Source organism: Neolamprologus multifasciatus, chromosome 19 (genome assembly GCF_963576455.1).
Source record: "Neolamprologus multifasciatus chromosome 19, fNeoMul1.2, whole genome shotgun sequence".
NCBI classification, from domain to species: Eukaryota; Metazoa; Chordata; class Actinopteri; order Cichliformes; family Cichlidae; genus Neolamprologus; species Neolamprologus multifasciatus.
In genome coordinates, this window is record NC_140457.1 from 4,239,963 (window position 1) to 4,257,536 (window position 17,574).

The 17,574-nt window shown below is 39.1% G+C and overlaps 2 protein-coding genes and 1 long non-coding RNA gene across 3 annotated transcripts in view; 1 reads left to right on the plus strand and 2 right to left on the minus strand.

The window, feature by feature from the left end:
• The window catches only part of tpo (thyroid peroxidase), a 36,455-nt gene extending 32,460 nt beyond the window's left edge, over positions 1 to 3,995 (minus strand). The window contains exons 1-4 of the mRNA XM_085143771.1: positions 3,760 to 3,995; positions 1,047 to 1,131; positions 773 to 933; positions 439 to 574 (exon numbers count right to left, since the gene is read on the minus strand). Of these exons, the coding sequence (XP_084999897.1) occupies positions 439 to 574; positions 773 to 933; positions 1,047 to 1,131; positions 3,760 to 3,847 (470 nt within the window). The 5' untranslated portion in view covers positions 3,848 to 3,995. The remainder of the gene's footprint in view (positions 1 to 438; positions 575 to 772; positions 934 to 1,046; positions 1,132 to 3,759) is intronic.
• A 2,877-nt stretch (positions 3,996 to 6,872) lies between these two features.
• LOC146495751 (uncharacterized) overlaps positions 6,873 to 17,574 on the plus strand; it is a 146,001-nt gene continuing 135,299 nt past the window's right edge. The window contains exon 1 of the long non-coding RNA XR_014871233.1: positions 6,873 to 7,277. This is a non-coding gene — a long non-coding RNA (uncharacterized LOC146495751). The remainder of the gene's footprint in view (positions 7,278 to 17,574) is intronic.
• sntg2 (syntrophin, gamma 2) overlaps positions 11,088 to 17,574 on the minus strand; it is a 103,992-nt gene continuing 97,505 nt past the window's right edge. The window contains exons 15-17 of the mRNA XM_085143785.1: positions 13,666 to 13,758; positions 13,171 to 13,281; positions 11,088 to 12,188 (exon numbers count right to left, since the gene is read on the minus strand). Of these exons, the coding sequence (XP_084999911.1) occupies positions 12,060 to 12,188; positions 13,171 to 13,281; positions 13,666 to 13,758 (333 nt within the window). The 3' untranslated portion in view covers positions 11,088 to 12,059. The remainder of the gene's footprint in view (positions 12,189 to 13,170; positions 13,282 to 13,665; positions 13,759 to 17,574) is intronic.

Below are 17,574 nucleotides of genomic sequence, written 5' to 3' on the forward strand. Positions count from 1 at the left end.
TTAGCTTGGGAAGCAGGTTCCCCTGTTCCCCTGTGTGAGGAAGAGATTGTGGCTCGCGTTGCATTATGAATATACAAATTATCGATGAATCAACATTTGAAACTTGACAGGTACTTGAATATTCAAGAATGTTGACTAGTTCAGGAAGTTTTTCTTTTTAATCGTTTGAGAAATGCTTTACTAAAAACAGCATGCAGTGAAGTGAACATAACTAAATATATTTCATTAAGTTTAAGATGATGCTGATGATGATTAATACATTTATTTGCTACCTGTATGCATCGAAACTATGAAAACAGATAATGGCTTTTCTAATCCTGACATACTGTAGTTTTGCCTGGAGGCCTAATTATGTGCTTGCTAAGACGAAATTTACATTGGATATGAAATTAAGTTTTCATTTAAGGGAAACTGTTGTTCAGATGTCATTTTAACTACCTGTTGTTGCAGAGTCCTGATATCAGTCGATACTTGTAGAGTTGGGTGTGCGGACAGGTGGCTGGACTTGTAGGAGGACATTTTGACAGCTCTGCAATCAGCTTCAAATGCTTCCATGACAACAGTTTTTCTTGAGCTAGAGTAACAAAGCAGGCGGAGTTGGACTGATTGTCACGAAACTTTTAAATCTGAGCAAACATTATTGAAATTCTGAAAACTGTTTTACAATGACAGAAGTAGGTGGTCTGACTAAAAATTTAGTAATGAAAACTTCATGAAAACTAAATGTTCCATCCAAGGTGAAACCGAGTTTACTAAAAGAAAGGACATCTACCGGGTGTTGTGAGCTCCTGATTATATCTCTGTTTCACTTTCTTCTTGAGGACACGAAGAGTCTTTTGGAAAACCTCTGCAGCCTTAGAAATGTGCTTCGTCTCAGGGTCGGCTTGCCGAAAGAATTTAAGCATGTATTGGAAAGCTGAGGGTTTGGTCCACCTAGCGAGAAAAATAGATAAAATGGCAGTTACAGTTCCTTTGATCCTTTTCTGCACAGATTATTTGAGGTAAAACTGAAGCAGACAATCTGACAATCTGTGACGGCGTATTACCGTTGTCTGACGTCGAGTAAGTCTTCATCTACATCATGAAGGCTTTCTTGATGTGATGAAATAAGTAATTCTTTGATGGATGAAGCTGGAAAATATATTTTTTGAACAGCATGACACATTTTAAAAAATATGTTCTTATTCTGTAATGATGATATTAAATATACATGGATCAAAGTAACTTGTTTCTGAGAAGCTACAAAGTAGTTCACACTGGGAGTAGTTGAACATCAAAACATGACTAAGGAGATATACTGTTTGAACTAAAATTAGAAAAAGGAATAACAAAAACAATAATTAAATTGACAATTGACATGTGACGTTTCATTTTCAGTTTATCAGTGAAACTGTTCAAGCATCATGTATTTATGTGAGCAGACTAAAGACACGGAGATCTCAGGGAGAGATCTGGGGCATTAAAACACGATGACGTTAATGCTGCGTAAGCACTGAGCAACACTTGTCCTTTTCCACTGCACAAAGTTCAAGTGGCTCAGTGACGAATGCATGACCGTGGCGTTCCTGCACAGCGGTCAGGATTAAAGAAAAAATGGAAGGGGAATGGTCAAAGGGGTTTCAAGGATGGGGAATGTAAAGTACAAGTGAAAATCTGTAGTTTCTTATTACAGTGCAAAACTGATAGTAATCTGAGTAACAACCACAAGTAAAAAGTAACTAAACTGTTTGACTCCCTAACAACATATGAAGGTAGTTAAGCTACAGCCAGTCTTCAAAATATAGTTAAAGTACAGCAGATTATATTTTGTTCACTGCTTTGTACTAATGTACAGTACTTTTTAAATATTATGTGGTATTTGAGTCTTTACTTTAATATTTCAAAATTTAAATATTGAGAACTTGAGAACTATCCACATGTGTTTTTAAAACGTTTGATATTTCTAGTTGTTACAAGTGAATTTTCACTGCTTTTCAGATACTTAACTAACTTAACGAACTTACTTTAAAATAAATAGATGCCATTTTGGAACATTATATTAAATTAAGTAATTTGTCTGGTATTTGGGCGGCACGGTGGTTTGCGTGGGTTCTCCCACGGTACCCCGGCTTCCTCCCACAGCCCAAAGACAGTTAGTGGGGATAGGTTAATTGGAAACACTAAATTGCCCATAGGTGGGAATGTGAGTGTTAGCCCTGCGACAGACTGGCGACCTGTCCAGGGTGTACCCTGCCTCTCGCCCTAAGACAGCTGGGATAGGCTCCAGTGCCCCTTAAAAGGACAAACAGAAGCTGGATGGATGGATATATAATGAAGTAATTTGTCCAGTATTTGCAGTTTTTATTATTAACGTAGCATTCAAAATGTTGGTATTAACAAAATGTTAAAATACTCATTAAATCATTTGATTTTAAATAATTAAAATAAGGCAACAAAAGGTGAAAGTGTTCACTTGAACTTTACTGTGAACAAAGATTATTTGTTTTAATGTAAATGAGTCGGTGCAGAATCCTAAATATTTCTGTATCCAGTCAACTTATTTAAGCAGTGCATCAAAAAAATTGAAGAAAAAATACAATAAAATAATTTTCTCTTAAGAAAAATGTGACTTCCTACTGTGATATTGCTTGAATAGAAACTTCTAAGAGGACAGTGCATGGCACATTACTAAAGTTTTGTTTTAACCAGATCTACTGTATCCAACACATCCAGCTCTTTTCTCTGAGGGAGAAAAGCAACTTCAGCACTGACAAAGAATTTGCTACATGAAGACAAAGTTCTGGTGAAAGAAAGCTGATAGTGACCCCAAGGGAGGAGTAATCTTTAAATGATTTCTCAGAAGTAAAAACAAGACGAAACTCTTGGGATGATGCGTGAGCGCTCCCTCGCAAGGATCTCTGGGTTAGCCTTGAGATGGCGTCAATCCTCTTGTCCATTGAGCGAATGAATTAGATAAGAGGTTACAAAGACGTATGGATGGATGTTTTTAATGAGACGACTGGGAAAATAATAGAAACGTGGACTGAACCAGCTCCATGCTGGCCAAGTAGCATCCCATCCTTGAGAGCCATGTTTTGATGTTGTTGCACAGTCACTGACCTCAGACCTCATTTAAGGGCACTTAAAAGACCAAAGAACCTATTTCTGAGTAACTTGTGTTATTCCAAAGAGTCCATGTAGCTCAAGTCATGGTCAGGCTTAGCGGTGCCTTTTGGGGCACAATGACCTGACAATTTAGCACCATTTACTTTGCTTGCACTGAAGCCCTGAAGGACTATTTATCCACCCAGTGATAGTGTTCACTGTGTTCTTATCTGAAGAACAATACTTCAGTACCAAGGAACAATATGTCCTGATATCATTTAACCCTCGTTCTCAGTAATAACTAGAGACACTGCCTAAAATATCTCTGCACAGGCTGGTTCATAATAAATGTATTGCACCAGTGAGCAGTATGAATTATATTCTGAAATCTATTTTCTGGGTGAGAAGAAGCTGGTTTCACATACCCCAAATCCTGAAATTATCCTGAAATCATACTTGGTTGATTATAGGTTTCACTCTAATTGTAAGGCTGAAGAAATTGAAAGCTGCTTTCTTATTCCATTACATACATTATAGCCGTGCCCAAAAAGAACATCAGTCGTTTCAGTTCTTCCAGTTCAATTAATGAATTTTATCTAATATTTATAAATGATCAAATATTTTTCCTGACAGTTTCAGCAAATGCATAAAATGCACAAATAAAAATATACTTACCGGTCAGTGTTTTGACATCATCTGCTGTAAAACTTGGAAGAGAAATGCAGGAAATCATTACAAGACAAAGGCAATGAAAGTATGCCATTCTTACTGAACCAACAATCCAAGATCTGAGTGCTGTGTTTGTGGTGCAGCGTGCACTTATATACTGAGAAACCTGGGAGCCCAATGCCAAGGTTAAGTAAACCAGCTCACACTTGAGTAACTCAGAGACTTGGTGTTTCTCTTGTTCTCACTTGAAGTATTTGTACTACTTCAGTACTTTTCTTTCTGTTTTTACATCTTTTGTAACAAACGGCTTGAAAATTCAGTGATTTGTGTTCATTTTAAGTGGAGAAAAACTCTCCAGCTAGAGACGTTGCTCAAAAGTAATTGACTAACAGAACTTTAAGTAAAAGGATTATTTTTAATTATTTATGAAATTCTTTTGCAGTCTGGGACTGTTTGACGTTTCCTCCCTTGAGATGCTCTGCCAGGCCTTCACTGCAGTGACCTTCAGTTGCTGATTTTTTTTTTGTGTGTGTGTCTCCCTGCCTCCAGTTTTGTGTATAATAACTGAAAAGTTGTTCTATTTTGTTGAGATCAGGTCACTGACTTGGTTGCTGAACAGTATCCCATTTCTCAAGAGACTCTGGTTTGTTTTGGGTCATGCACCATGAAGTGCCTTCCTAATCAGGTTTGCATGGTTTGGTTGAATCTGAGCAGAGAGGATACACCTGCACTGCTTCTGTCAGTAGTCACATCATCAGTAAACACCAGTGACCAGCTTCCACTGATAACCATGCCAAAACAGTATCTACACTGTGTTTGAGAGATAATGTGGTGGTATGCTGTGGATCATAATCAGGTTTGCTCCTTGCTCTCCCATCATTCTGCTACAAGATAACCGGGGTTATCTTGTAGCAGAATGTATTTGTCTACAGCATTTTTCCAGGACTGTGCAGACTCTTTTAGAGGTTTCCTGATAAATCGTTCTGGCCTTCCTGTTCTTGAGTGGAAGCAGTGGTTTGCACCTTGTTGTAAACTCTCTATATTTCCAATCTTGATGGCATCTCTTCAATGTAAACCTTGTCAATAATATGTCTACCTACTCAAGTGTTCTTTTCTTGGCTTGGCCAGATGTTGTGAAGTTGTTTCTTAACTTCTGTGATGTTTCAGGCCTTTTAGCACGTTCTTTCTTGAAGACAAGGTTTTTGATTTGGCCACTAATATAGATTTCGCTCTTCCTCTCTGGTTATTTTGTTTTGTTCGGGATAATAGTAGCCTCCTTTCCTTGCACTGACCTCTTTTTGGACTTCATATTCAAAATTAAATTGAAAAGCTATAAATACAAATGCAACACCTCGAGTCAACTTCAGATACAGAGTCTACTTTATTTGGCATGAAATAGGTGACAGGCTTGGTCATGAAACCCCTTGTCAGTCAAATTTCTGATTTCTTTTTAGCCTCTTACAATTTTTATTAATAAAATTCAACCACATCTTTATTGTTTGATTTAAAATCAATTGTGTTGGTGCACAGAGGCAGTCTCTACATTCTCAGTGTGAAAAATGAAGAAGTGCACATTTGTTAATTAAAAAACTTTGGAGGGTGACTACACTTTTTGCAGAAAGATATGATTATATTAGAGTCAATGGATAAAATGCCCAATAACTGTTTGCAACTTACTTAAAAAATGTAGAGCACTCTGTATCATTTATTTCTTATACTAATTTACTAATTTACTGGCCAGAGGGGCTGATGGCGCGATATGGCAGCCTTGCTTCTGTCAGCCTGCCCCAGGGCAGCTGTGGCTACAACCGTAGCTGCTTCCACCAGTGTGTGAGTGCGTGAGTGAATGAATAGTGGCATTGTAAAGCGCTTTGGGTGCCTTGAAAAGTGCTATATAAATCCAATCCATTATTAACTTAATATACTAATAAACTCACCAATTAAACATGAAAGAGGATATAGATATAAGATAAATAGTTTAAACCATTATAAATGGATGTATCCACATCTCTTTTTTCATAAAGCCATCTCCACAGGGCACCTTTAATCAGAAAAGCAAGTGAAACTCAGCTATATGAACCCCAATAACAACCACTTATTTAAATAAGATCTCTAAAATGAGTTTCAATTTCCAAAATTAGCAGTTTAGTCGAGATCCGTGCTGTTAATATCATAGACATTTTTATAATGATGCTATTCATTTAATCCATATTTTAAAATATCATGCAAAGCTGTTGTGCTGAATGTGTTGGCTGCTTAAACAACATTCAACCTAGCAGACTTCCAGAAACACAATATTAAGGTCATCTACGTACATGTGAGGGCTTGTCAGTACCTTTTTATTTAATTTTTTCTTCTCAACATTATTGTTGTAATAAAAAGTACACAATTTTAGCTGCAGTCATTTTTGGCAGATATACGGCCCTGCTTCCTTTTTTCCTTCCTGAGTATATTCTCAGTTTTATATGCCGTCTGCGGGGGACAGTTACACAGAAAGGTCACGGCGGCAGTTCCAAAATTTCCCAGAAAATTTTCCATCACAAATACTCCAGTTAGCACACGGTTTCCAATGCTGCAAGTGGAGCCAACTGTGAGAGTCACGGCCCATTGAAAGTTGAGCTCAGTGCTTGAAATTCATGCTTGACATGTTGCTGATGAAACTCCATGATGCTGTTTGTGTGTTTAGTGACTTCAGCAGTGAGCTGAGATCATCTCACCTCTTTTTTTTAAAACACGGTGGCTGCTTTTATCTTTCAAGCTGTTTAAGCCCAAACTTTTCACTAAATAAATCAGAGCTTGTAGAGGATGAAGCGTGTGCATTCCTTCCACCATAGCCTGATGTATTATTATGCAAATATCCCATTTAATATCTTTTATTCAGTTTTACTGACAGTCCATCTCTAACCGCTGTTGCTTTCTAGTTTCCCACTTTCACATCTTTTTAGAATAAAAGGTCAGCAGTAAGCACAAACTCAGTCCTTTTGTTTTGTTTATTTTTAAACAAAGTTGCGTATATACATAAAACACTTACAGATGGTGACAGTCAAAACTGAAGCAGCATGCATCAGTATGCAGCCTACCCAAGCCACAGGTTACAGATGGCCAGTGAAGGTACATTTTTCATTCAATTCAATTCAATTTTATTTATATAGCGCCAAATCACAACAAAAGTCACCTCAAGGCGCTTCATAGATACAGAGAAAAACCCAACAATCATATGACCCCCTATGAGCAAGCACTTTGGCGACAGTGGGAAGGAAAAACTCCCTTTTAACAGGAAGAAACCTCCGGCAGAACCAGGCTCAGGGAGGGGCGGGGCCATCTGCTGCGACCGGTTGGGGTGAAAGAAGGAAGACAGGATAAAAGACATGCTGTGGAAGAGAGACAGAGATTAATAACAGATATGATTCAATGCAGAGAGGTCTGTTAATACATAGTGAGTGAGAAGGTGACTGGAAAGGAAAAACTCAATGCATCATGGGAATCCCCCGGCAGCCTACGTCTATTGCAGCATAACTAAGGGAGTATTCAGGGTCACCTGGTCCAGCCCTAACTATATGCTTTAGCAAAAAGGAAAGTTTGAAGCCTAATCTTAAAAGTAGAGATAGTGTCTGTCTCCTGAATCCAAACTGGAAGCTGGTTCCACAGAAGAGGGGCCTGAAAACTGAAGGCTCTGCCTCCCATTCTACTTTTAAATACTCTAGGAACAACAAGTAGGTCTGCAGAGCGAGAGTGAAGTGCTCTAATAGGGTGATATGGTACTACAAGGTCATTAAGATAAGATGGGGCCTGATTATTTAAGACCTTGTATGTGAGGAGCAGGATTTCAGTTCTGTTTAGTAATAGAAAATCTCTCATGGCATCTTCGTAAAACAGAATTTTACTTCTTTTTTTTAATTCAGTATAAAACAGTTTGATGTTAATATCTAATCGATTGCTGTGTGGACCTTGGATTTTTTTTCTAGTAATTATCTAGTAGTATGTCAGTAAAAAATAATAAGTATTTGCTCCTTTAAAATATTGAAATATCCTTTTGAATATTTTATCAAACAATATATGATACCAGGTTTAAAATGTATAGCGCAACCACCGGTATCACTGCCATAATCTAAAAACACAGGAAAAAATATCAACTAACAATCTGTATCAATAATCCAGCTCAGGCCAAAAGTATGAATCATTACATGAGTGTGTGACATATACACTGTGAGGCCCAAACCTAAACACTCACTTCTGTGTCTTGGAATATAAGGGTTTAACTGTTACTTACTCTGCACATGCTCAGTGGGAAGTGCAGAGTTACTGCAGAAATTCTCAAGGACAAAACTGGTTTTGACAGAAGGAATTTACTTTGTGGATGTACAGTAATTTTTTCCTGCTGCTTGATGTTTTGCTGACTGTGAATTTTCTTACCTGGAGGCTATCTGTTTAAAAATGTACATGAACAACCAGTGGTGTTATAGGTTTTGCTAGCTAGAATGAAATATTGCAACACAGGTGTTGTCATGGGTGTGATGCTAAAAAATGGTAATACTTCACTAGAACTAGCTGTAACGTGGCATTCCAACATTGTGTTTTATCCTTGTTACAATCACTTTAACCTGCATACAGACGTCTGTCCACCTATTTTATTTTCTTTCCTGTCGTGTCTTGACATTGCTGTGCTAGCACGGTAGTAGGAGAGGTTGGAAGTTGGCTTTTGTATTGGTTATTAATTAAATTTGGGGAAAGTCCTCATACTGCGACTGCTGCTACAACCTACGTAGGAATGCAGCATTTCAAGTTGGTCATTGCATTGATGATCAAACTGAACGCTGCAGCGTTAAATGAAATAATAAATATACAGAAGTCATACATACAAGACACAATATTTGGAATTCCAACAAAGAAGAATATCTAGTTGCGTTACAGCAGCAGGAAGCTAGTTTTTATAATGTGGCTGCTGGCTGTTGTTAATATTGAGGCAAGGAGGATGTACCAGGAAAATGACAGTAAAGTTATTATTATCCTGCCCACATGTATTAAATATTTGCCACACCTGCAGTTAATTAAGAATAAGCGAACTGTGGAACTAAATGCCCAAGGGCACACCCATAGCCTTGTCGTTATGATGCACAATGAAAACACAAATGAGTCACTAACAACAATCAGTTTATTTACTGTCATAAAGGAAGGGTGGGGCAGCATCACAAAAACATGACCTGACATGTCCTGACTACCACTGTGGAAAACTGACGGCCTTTTGGAAAAGAGATGAAAAACCTAAAAGAAGCCCAACTGCCTTCAATTCAAGCACTTTAGACTGAGAACACCTACACAGAAAGGTTTAGTCCCTCGCAGCAATGCCTCCAGGACAGGCCCCACCTGCTCTTTCTCTGCTCTCTTTCTTTCTTTTCAAAGAAAGGAAAAAAAAGTACATGTGCTGTCATTACTCATCTGCGAGAAGCCAGTGCAAGCTTTTCTCTTCAACGGCACACAAGTAACATATCCTGTTGGGTTCAAACTGCTTGTGACCTGTCGACCAGCGTGTATGGAGTTGGAGATGTGGTGTGACTGTTTGATAGTGATGGGATTTCCGGCTCTTTTTAGAGATCCGGCTCTTTCGGCTCGGCTCACTAAAAAGAGCCGGCTCTTTCGGCTCCGAACCGGCTCTTCAGGTTGTTTTGTTGCTTTAATTAATTTATTATTAACAATAATATAAAATTATGCACAAAAGGAATTACTAATGTTAAAAAAAAGTGGTTTTATTTATATATGTTTATATATGGCCCCTAGAGACAAAGCACGTACAAACTCTAAAGCATATACAAACTCCAAAAAGCACGTACAAACTCCAAAACACATTTCTAGCGTTAACTGAACTTCCAAAACAGAGCTACACAGATCACTTAAATTACACAATTGAAAGCATGTGTGTATTGTTTGTGTATTTATAGACAAGCACTCATATTTATTCAAATAATTAAAAAAACAAACTCATTTACCTGTTATTACCACACACCAAATCCGGTTGTTGATACTTCCTGGCTTGTGTAGCCACTAGGTAACAAAAGCTCAACACTGCGCCCAGCATCCTGGAGCACTTCTGTTGTCTTTTGTACGTGATTCTGAGTTTTTACGTGTTTTGGAGTTTGTACATGCTTTGTCTCTAAGGGCCACCATAAATATACTTTATTTATTCACTCCACATAAAATGTAATAAATAAATCATATAATACAAAAAACAACTATTTACATTTTAAACTTTTAACTATTTAAATTTTCAGCTTTTTCCTTTTAAACAAATTTAGCGTGAAACAACACAAAACACTGCAAACCACAACACAATTAAATATAAATTAAAATATTAAAACAAAAAGAAGATGCATATTCTCTGTCATATGGGCCTGCATGAATAAACTTTCTGAATTCTTTATCATCTGCAACTGAAAATAGCGGATGATTACTATACCTTTCTAATGTGACGTTGTTGTCTCTCGCTCTCTTTCTCTCTGGCTCAGTTCCTGTGCTACTGCGAGTGTAACTAACGCCCCTCCCCCCTCTGCCCAGCGCAAAGTACAGGCCGTGCGTGCGGAGTTTAGCGGAAAAAGGGCGAGAGAGAGGGTGAGAGAAAGAAAAAAAAAAAAAAACCTCACGGCTCCCAATAAGGATCCGGCTCGCGTCGTTCACTTCAAAGAACCGGCTCTAAGAGCCATTTCGTTCGCGAACGACCCATCACTACTGTTTGAGCAGCGGAAGCAGAACAGCAAAACGGACAATGGGAATAATTAACTCTGCCCCATAGATGACAAAAATCATTAAATTAACCCGTAAATGAATTATTTTGCTGGCTGGAGAACTCCAGACAACTTCACATAAACAAGAAAAGAAAGAAAAACCAACAAAACAAAAACGTCTGGGTTACTATTCCCTGGTTCATTGTGGGTAGCAAAGACAACTGTACCGAGTTAAAGTTCACGGACCAGGAGACGCAGGCTAAAGGAAAAGTTTGTAAACAGCTGTCTGTTGACCTTGGACTTGTTGGTATTCTCTGATCGGTGACCTCTTGGTGAAAAGACTCAAGTTACTAACTCACAGAATTAAACTACTCAGTTTACTGAGACTGTGCTGCAGCCCAGTTCAGTTGAAAACAAGCAGTGGAACAGGCTCTTCCAATAACACCCAGCTAACTGTGCAGCGTTTTCTTTTTGTTTTTGGAAAAGACAGAAAATGTATTTTTGGCGCACAAATGCAGTATTAAGACAGAAATCAGCAGCTGGGCTAGCAGATGCTAAAGTGTGAAAGTAGACACATGTAGACCCACAGGGAGCTTTAACATGCCTCGGATGACAAAGTTGAACTCTGTAAGCGATTTATTGAAAATACAGCAAACATGTTATTTAACACTAAAACCATTACAGAAAGTTGAAGATGCACAGTATTTTCACCATATCAGGATGAGATTCAGAAAAAGAATAAAGGACTCTAACAATACTGTGAAGCTTAAAATGTTGTTGTTTGCCAGAGAAATGCAACACTCTGGACTTTTGCCTTTTTATTTGATACAAAAGATGGAAACAGTAACACAAACAACTTGCAATTTATTCCAAACCAGTGAAGTACTGAAGCTTGGCACCAGCGCTGCCTTTGGGAAGTTTCTTTAATTTTAGTCTGGGCCCCGTATCAGAGTGCTGTCGAGTCAACTCGGTGGTTATTTGGAGGCTATTATTTTTGCTTTTTATTGTAGGGTGCTTGCGGTACTTTTTCAGACATGACATTACTAGGTAAACCACAGGAAGTTTGGGGGGATTAAAAAAAAAAAAAAAACAAGGAAAAAGAGGAAAAAAAGAGTACGCTTTCTCATCATTGTTGGAAATATCCCTGTCAAAGGCCTGTTTTAATCCTGTATCCCCCTGTGACAGTATCCGCTTCATTTACCCAGCTGAAATTTCTTCAATATTTGTAGGTAGACATGTAGCAAAATTCATTTTTAGGTTCTGTTAAACACAGTGGCAGCTACTTTTTTTTTTTAATATATATATCATAGGTGTTAAGTTTCACTCTGAATAATTATCAAATGGGGGGCAAACTGAAGAATGGAAGAACTGTATATCTTTTCCCAGTGGATATCTCTAGTTGTCTAAAAGTGAAACCGCAGCTTTCCTTCAGTAGATCTGACATTACCCACCTCAAGAGTCTTTTACAAAGATGTCGTTTTCAGAAGTCCATACAAAAATAGCAAGAACAAGATATACATATCAATGGGCTCTGTGCATAAAATACTGCTGATTTGCGTCAGGTGCACATCACGATGAGGACGTGTCTTCTTAACTGTTCGTGTAATTTCCAAGGAAGCTTTGACTGCACATAAAGAGAGGGTCCATGGAGGCCACTTTGGCAGCGATAAAAGAATGTATACAGTGGAGGACGGCTGTCAGATTAGCAAACTCCAGCTCCTGAAAAGCACACGTCAAGGACAAGAGACGCACTGATTAGTGTTCACAATCCAAATCACAGGATTTGGAAAAAAAATTAACAGGTAATTGTGGTTTATTAATTAATTTGGCAGTTGTGGCTGATGCTATCTGCACTCTCCACATCTGTCACAATACTAGGAGTTGCACAAGAGAATGATAACAGTGTATGTCAGGGTAACTAGCTTCTTCCAGCATGATTTATATGCAGCCAGGTCATATTTAGACAATGACATTTTTTTTCTGGTACATCACTAAAGTAGATTGATGTGATTAAAGTTCAGTCATTCAGCTTAAATTCAAGAGGTCTAACAAATGTAAGGCAATAATGCATTAAAAAAATCAACAATCTGGTCCACTGTTAAAACGAAGGAATCAACTGTCAACACTGAAAGACCTGAACGACAAGAGCGCTCTCACTCTTGTCAAAGTCTGCAATCAAGAGACACTTTCAGGTAAATACAGAGGTGTAAACCACCGGTTACAATCAAGACCAAGAAGGCCAGATTAGAGTTTGTCAGAAAACATCTAAAAGAACCTGCAAGGTTGGGAAATAAAAACCCTTTAGACGGACAAAAAGTGGCTGCAGGAAACAGCAGTTTGTGCTCACGGCTTCTAGACTTCTGACACTGGCTTCAGAGAATTTTCATCCAAGTATTGAAGAAAGATCCTTGAGTCCTTACAAGTCTGTCCAATTACTTAGGCTCCCATTTTCAGAGTTTCACATGTCTAAAAATGGCCGTAACTCCTAAACAGTTAATAAAATATTTGAGTTAAACCATTTAAATAAAGCTAAAAGTCTGCAGTTTAATCACATCTTGACTATTTGATTTAAGCACGGTGCTACAGAGGCAGAGACTAATTAGAAATCCCGCACTTTGAGTCACTAGTGTAAAAGAACCCAACTAGAATTAAACAAGTACATTTTAATTTTATTAAATTGGGGCAAGAAATGTTTTATTACCTTCATTTCTATCTGCTTGCTTTCGGGATTCTTAAAAAGGAGCTTTACCCTGGTTTTCCCGTCGTCAGAGGAGCCTTTAAGTTGAGAGAACTTGTATCGCCACAGTATTGTCTACAAGGGAAGGATAAAAAACACAGCAGAGGGGTTTCAATAATGAGCACAACAGGCTGCATGATCAGGAAATGTCATTTTAATGTGCAGTTTGAGGAAGCACAGCGGACCATCTTTAAAGTTATTCTATGACGGATTTTAACCAGTGCAGAGCTGCTAAATTAAACTGTCATTTTAATAATAGCATACTATTCTTGAAGATATAAAAGTCTTAATGGAAGAAATTAATTTGTGCAAAATGTTACATTTAGCATTTTTTCCCCTCAAATAGCTACGATTAGAGCCTAAGCAAACATCAGTAAGGAGATTTTGAACTGTCATCTGAAAACTAAGAACAGTTGAAGCAGTATGCCAACAAGAATTGTGAACTCGATAAAATGTCACCTTTGAAGTGCTTTCAGAGCAGGTGAAGCCTGATGCAAAATCTATGGTGAAGCACAGCACATTCCCCTGGCTGCTGCACATGTAGCTTTTGGACTGGTGAGAGAGAATTGACATCCATTAACAAACTGGCTGACACATTTTGTGCATTACATTGCTGTACAAAGGTACTTAATACCGCCCTGCATTAGCATCCACAGCCTTGCATCGAACCCAGAGAGGAATGGTAGTCTTGCGTGCATTCACAGCAGTACCCTGAATACATTTGTAGTATAGATAAATAAATAACCTGCTTAGCATTCACCATACAGCTGTGTAAACCCTCCATTATACTGCTTTTATGACAACACAAAGTATGCTTTACTTTCCAGCAGCTGTTTTGATTTGTTATGCTTTGAAAAGCACAGGTGTAACTAATCCAATTAGCAATGGCTGTGTTCCATTTAGCTGTGCCAGAATGATCACGTTCAAGGTTAATGTTGCGTTCACTGACATTCACTACACCCAAGTGTCACATGCTAAAATGTCCACTGTAAGAAATGTGTACAAGAGTATTTGATAAAAGTTCAGAGTATGGATTCAGTTTGATTTTTTTCTCGATGTCAGCTGACAACAACAATCACGTCAGTGCAATTTTTACTTTTATGTTCCATGAAGCAAATCTGCTCCACCACACCTCAATGTGTGCAACTGGATTGAGATCTGGTGCCTGTGACATGGACCACATCCAAATTCTGACCCTGTCACAACAGAAACCGAGACTCATCGGAACATTCAACTTTTTTTCTACACCGCCAAATCGCAACAACAGTCACCTCATGGCACTTTATATGGTAGACCCCTATAATACAGACAGAGAAAAACCCAGCAATCATGTGATGCCCTATGAGCAGCACTTTGGCAACAGTGGGAAGGAAAAACTCCCTTTTAACAGGAAGAAACCTCCAGCAGAACCAGGCTCAGGGAGGGGCGGCCAGGATAAAGACATGCTGAGGAAGAGAACCAGAGATTTATAACAAGCATGATTCAATGCAGAGAGGTCTATTAACACATAGTGAGTGAGAAAGGTGACTAAAGCAGAAATACACAATGCATCATGGGAATCCCCAAAAAGGCTACAACTATTGCAGCATAACTAAAGCTGGGCAAACACTGTGCAATTTTTTTTTTTCCAGTCGCGTTATTCAGCTTCTGCTCAAACTGCATGATTGACTCGCAGGGGTTAGACCACAGGTGTCGAACTCCAGGCCTTGAGGGCCGGCGTCCTGCAGGTTTTAGCTGTGTCCTTGATCCAACACAGCTGATATAAATGGCTAAATTACCTCCTCAACATGTGTTGAAGTTCTCCAGAGGCCTGGGAATGAACTAATCATTTGATTCAGGTGTGTTGTCCCAGGGTGAGATCTAAAACCTGCAGGACACCGGCCCTCGAGGTCTGAAGTTCGACACCCCTGGGTTAGACGTTCGTAGGTCACGGTGCAGGGTCTCACACGATCCGGCCCGATGCTCTGATGCGACCTGAGTGCTCACACTGTACGTGTAACCTTCATGTTATGGACACAGAAAATCTGTCGCTCGCTCTCCCTCTCTGTCTTTCACTCACACAGACACGCACACCACCACCATCAACTTTGCAAAATTGCTAATGAAAAACAGGCAGCTGTGATTGAGCAGCAATGTCCATCCAATTATTTTCACGGTTGTTGTGGTCGTGATAATTTTGTGAGGCCACATCGAAAAGGCTCAGATGAGCTTGCCAAAGTTCTACAAGTTGCGCCTCCATCGCTTGTGTCAAGATCACACGCTGCACTGCCGTGCTGCTCCGTCTCTTCACTTTCATTTCTGTGTTTGCGTGTGCGCAGTGTGAGAGGCTGCAGTGACACCCTCATGACGGCAAACAGGATTTCAAACAGGTTTGATTTTCTTACGACCAAGATTGATGATCGGGAGCTGGTCGTGAGGTGTTAATCGCTTCTCGTTACCCCACGTATACTACACGATGCACGACACACGATGAAGGCGAAACTCGGGCCGATCACCAAAATGGTCGCACGACTGAAAAATTGCACAGTGTATGCCCATCATTAGGGAGGATTCAGGGACACCTGATCCAGCCCTAATTATATGATTATAGTTATATGACTGACTAACTATACTACTCTTTCTAATCTTCTATTGTCCTATTGTGGTGAGCCAGTGTGAATCGAAGCTTCGGTTTCCTGTTCTTAGCTAACAGCAGTGGCACCTTGTGTGGTCCTCTGCTGCTGCAGCCAATCTGCTTCAAAGTTTGATGTTTGATTCATTCCTAGATGGTCTTCTGCATACCATGGCTGGGTTGTAACAAGTGGTTGTTGGATATTTTTCTCTTTTTATTTGTTTGGACCATTCTCTGTAAACACAGGAATGGCTGTGTGGGGAAAAGTCCCAGAAAACGAGCTGTTTCTGAAAGAAATACACCAAGTTGCTGCCAGTGGATTGGCTCATTTGTGTAACAAGCATTTGAACAGTTATGCCTAACAAACATTTATGCCGTTGAATGTATATACTGTAAGGTGAAGAGTCTACAGCAGTAAAGTGAACTATAAGCAAGGTTTTCTTGATCCTTGAATTATGTGGGTATAAGAAAAAATACATTTAGTGTAATTTAAACGACTTTATTCCAACTCATAATGTTAAAACAAGCAGATGTACGCCAATGAAACATTGCTGTTATTTGGATCCTCATACAAACAGCATGTTCCAATTGTAGGATGGACTCATTGTGAGTATAAAATGGTTATATATTTCATCAGTCATGCATGTGTAGAGCTCTTGTGAAAGTCTGACATGTTAGGCTGGCAATATCTGATAAGACACAGCATGTCTTTTATCCTGTCTTCCTTCTCTCACCCCAACCAATCACAGCAGATGGCCCCGCCCCTCCCTGAGCCTGGTTCTGCCGGAGGTTTCTTCCTGTTAAAAGGGAGTTTTTCCTTCCCACTGTCGCCAAAGTGCTTGCTCATAGGGGGTCATATGATTGTTGGGTTTTTCTCTGTATCTATGAAGCGCCTTGAGGCGACTTTTGTTGTGATTTGGCGCTATATAAATAAAATTGAATTGAATTAAGAAGAGCACATCTGTTTTTGAAATGTATTTATTTATTAATTTTGGTCTTGCGTGAGCTGTTGGCACACCCAGCATCCTGTGCGGCGTTCTGATAATGTCAAACCACATGACACGGGAAATCTATTTTAAAAGGTATAAATTTTTAACATCCATTTTCCTGCTGGAACACAAACAAGCATGTGTTTTCCAATTCTTTTCACGCAAATCTTTTGAAAGCACTGATGTGTAAGCTTTTCAGCCTCTGCAGAGCATTATGCCTCAAAAGGCTTCTCTTGCCTCACGACTTCATTTTTCGATTGTGCGGTCCACTCAGTTGGAATGGCAAGAAGTGTATTGTGATTTTTGTATTTGTGCTATATTTTCATTTTATGTCCACAGACAGCGGGGGCATGGTGATTTTAATTATACAGTGCAGTGTGCTGAGAATGTGGCAAGGGACTGTACGGTCCTTTTACTGAAAGTGTTTTGTGCTCACAGACCTCAACCGCCCTGTCTTTAGTGGTGTCGTGAATTCAGCTGTGAAAGGAAAGGGGTGAAAAAATGAAGAAAAAAGGAAACCCACAGCAGCAGCCCAGCTGCTAAGTTCTTTCTGTCACCAAATGTAAGACTCAGTTGTGACACGGTGAGCAGTGACTACACTTCACTAATTGGAAAGGATTTTTCTGAGGGAATTAGCAACATGAAATATTTTTAAAGAAAATCTCCTTAAGTCTGACAGAAGTAGGAGCATGTGTGTAGAAGGGAAAGAAAACACAGGGAACGCTCACAAGTGTGAAGATCTGCTGTGTCTTTCATAATTGATCATAA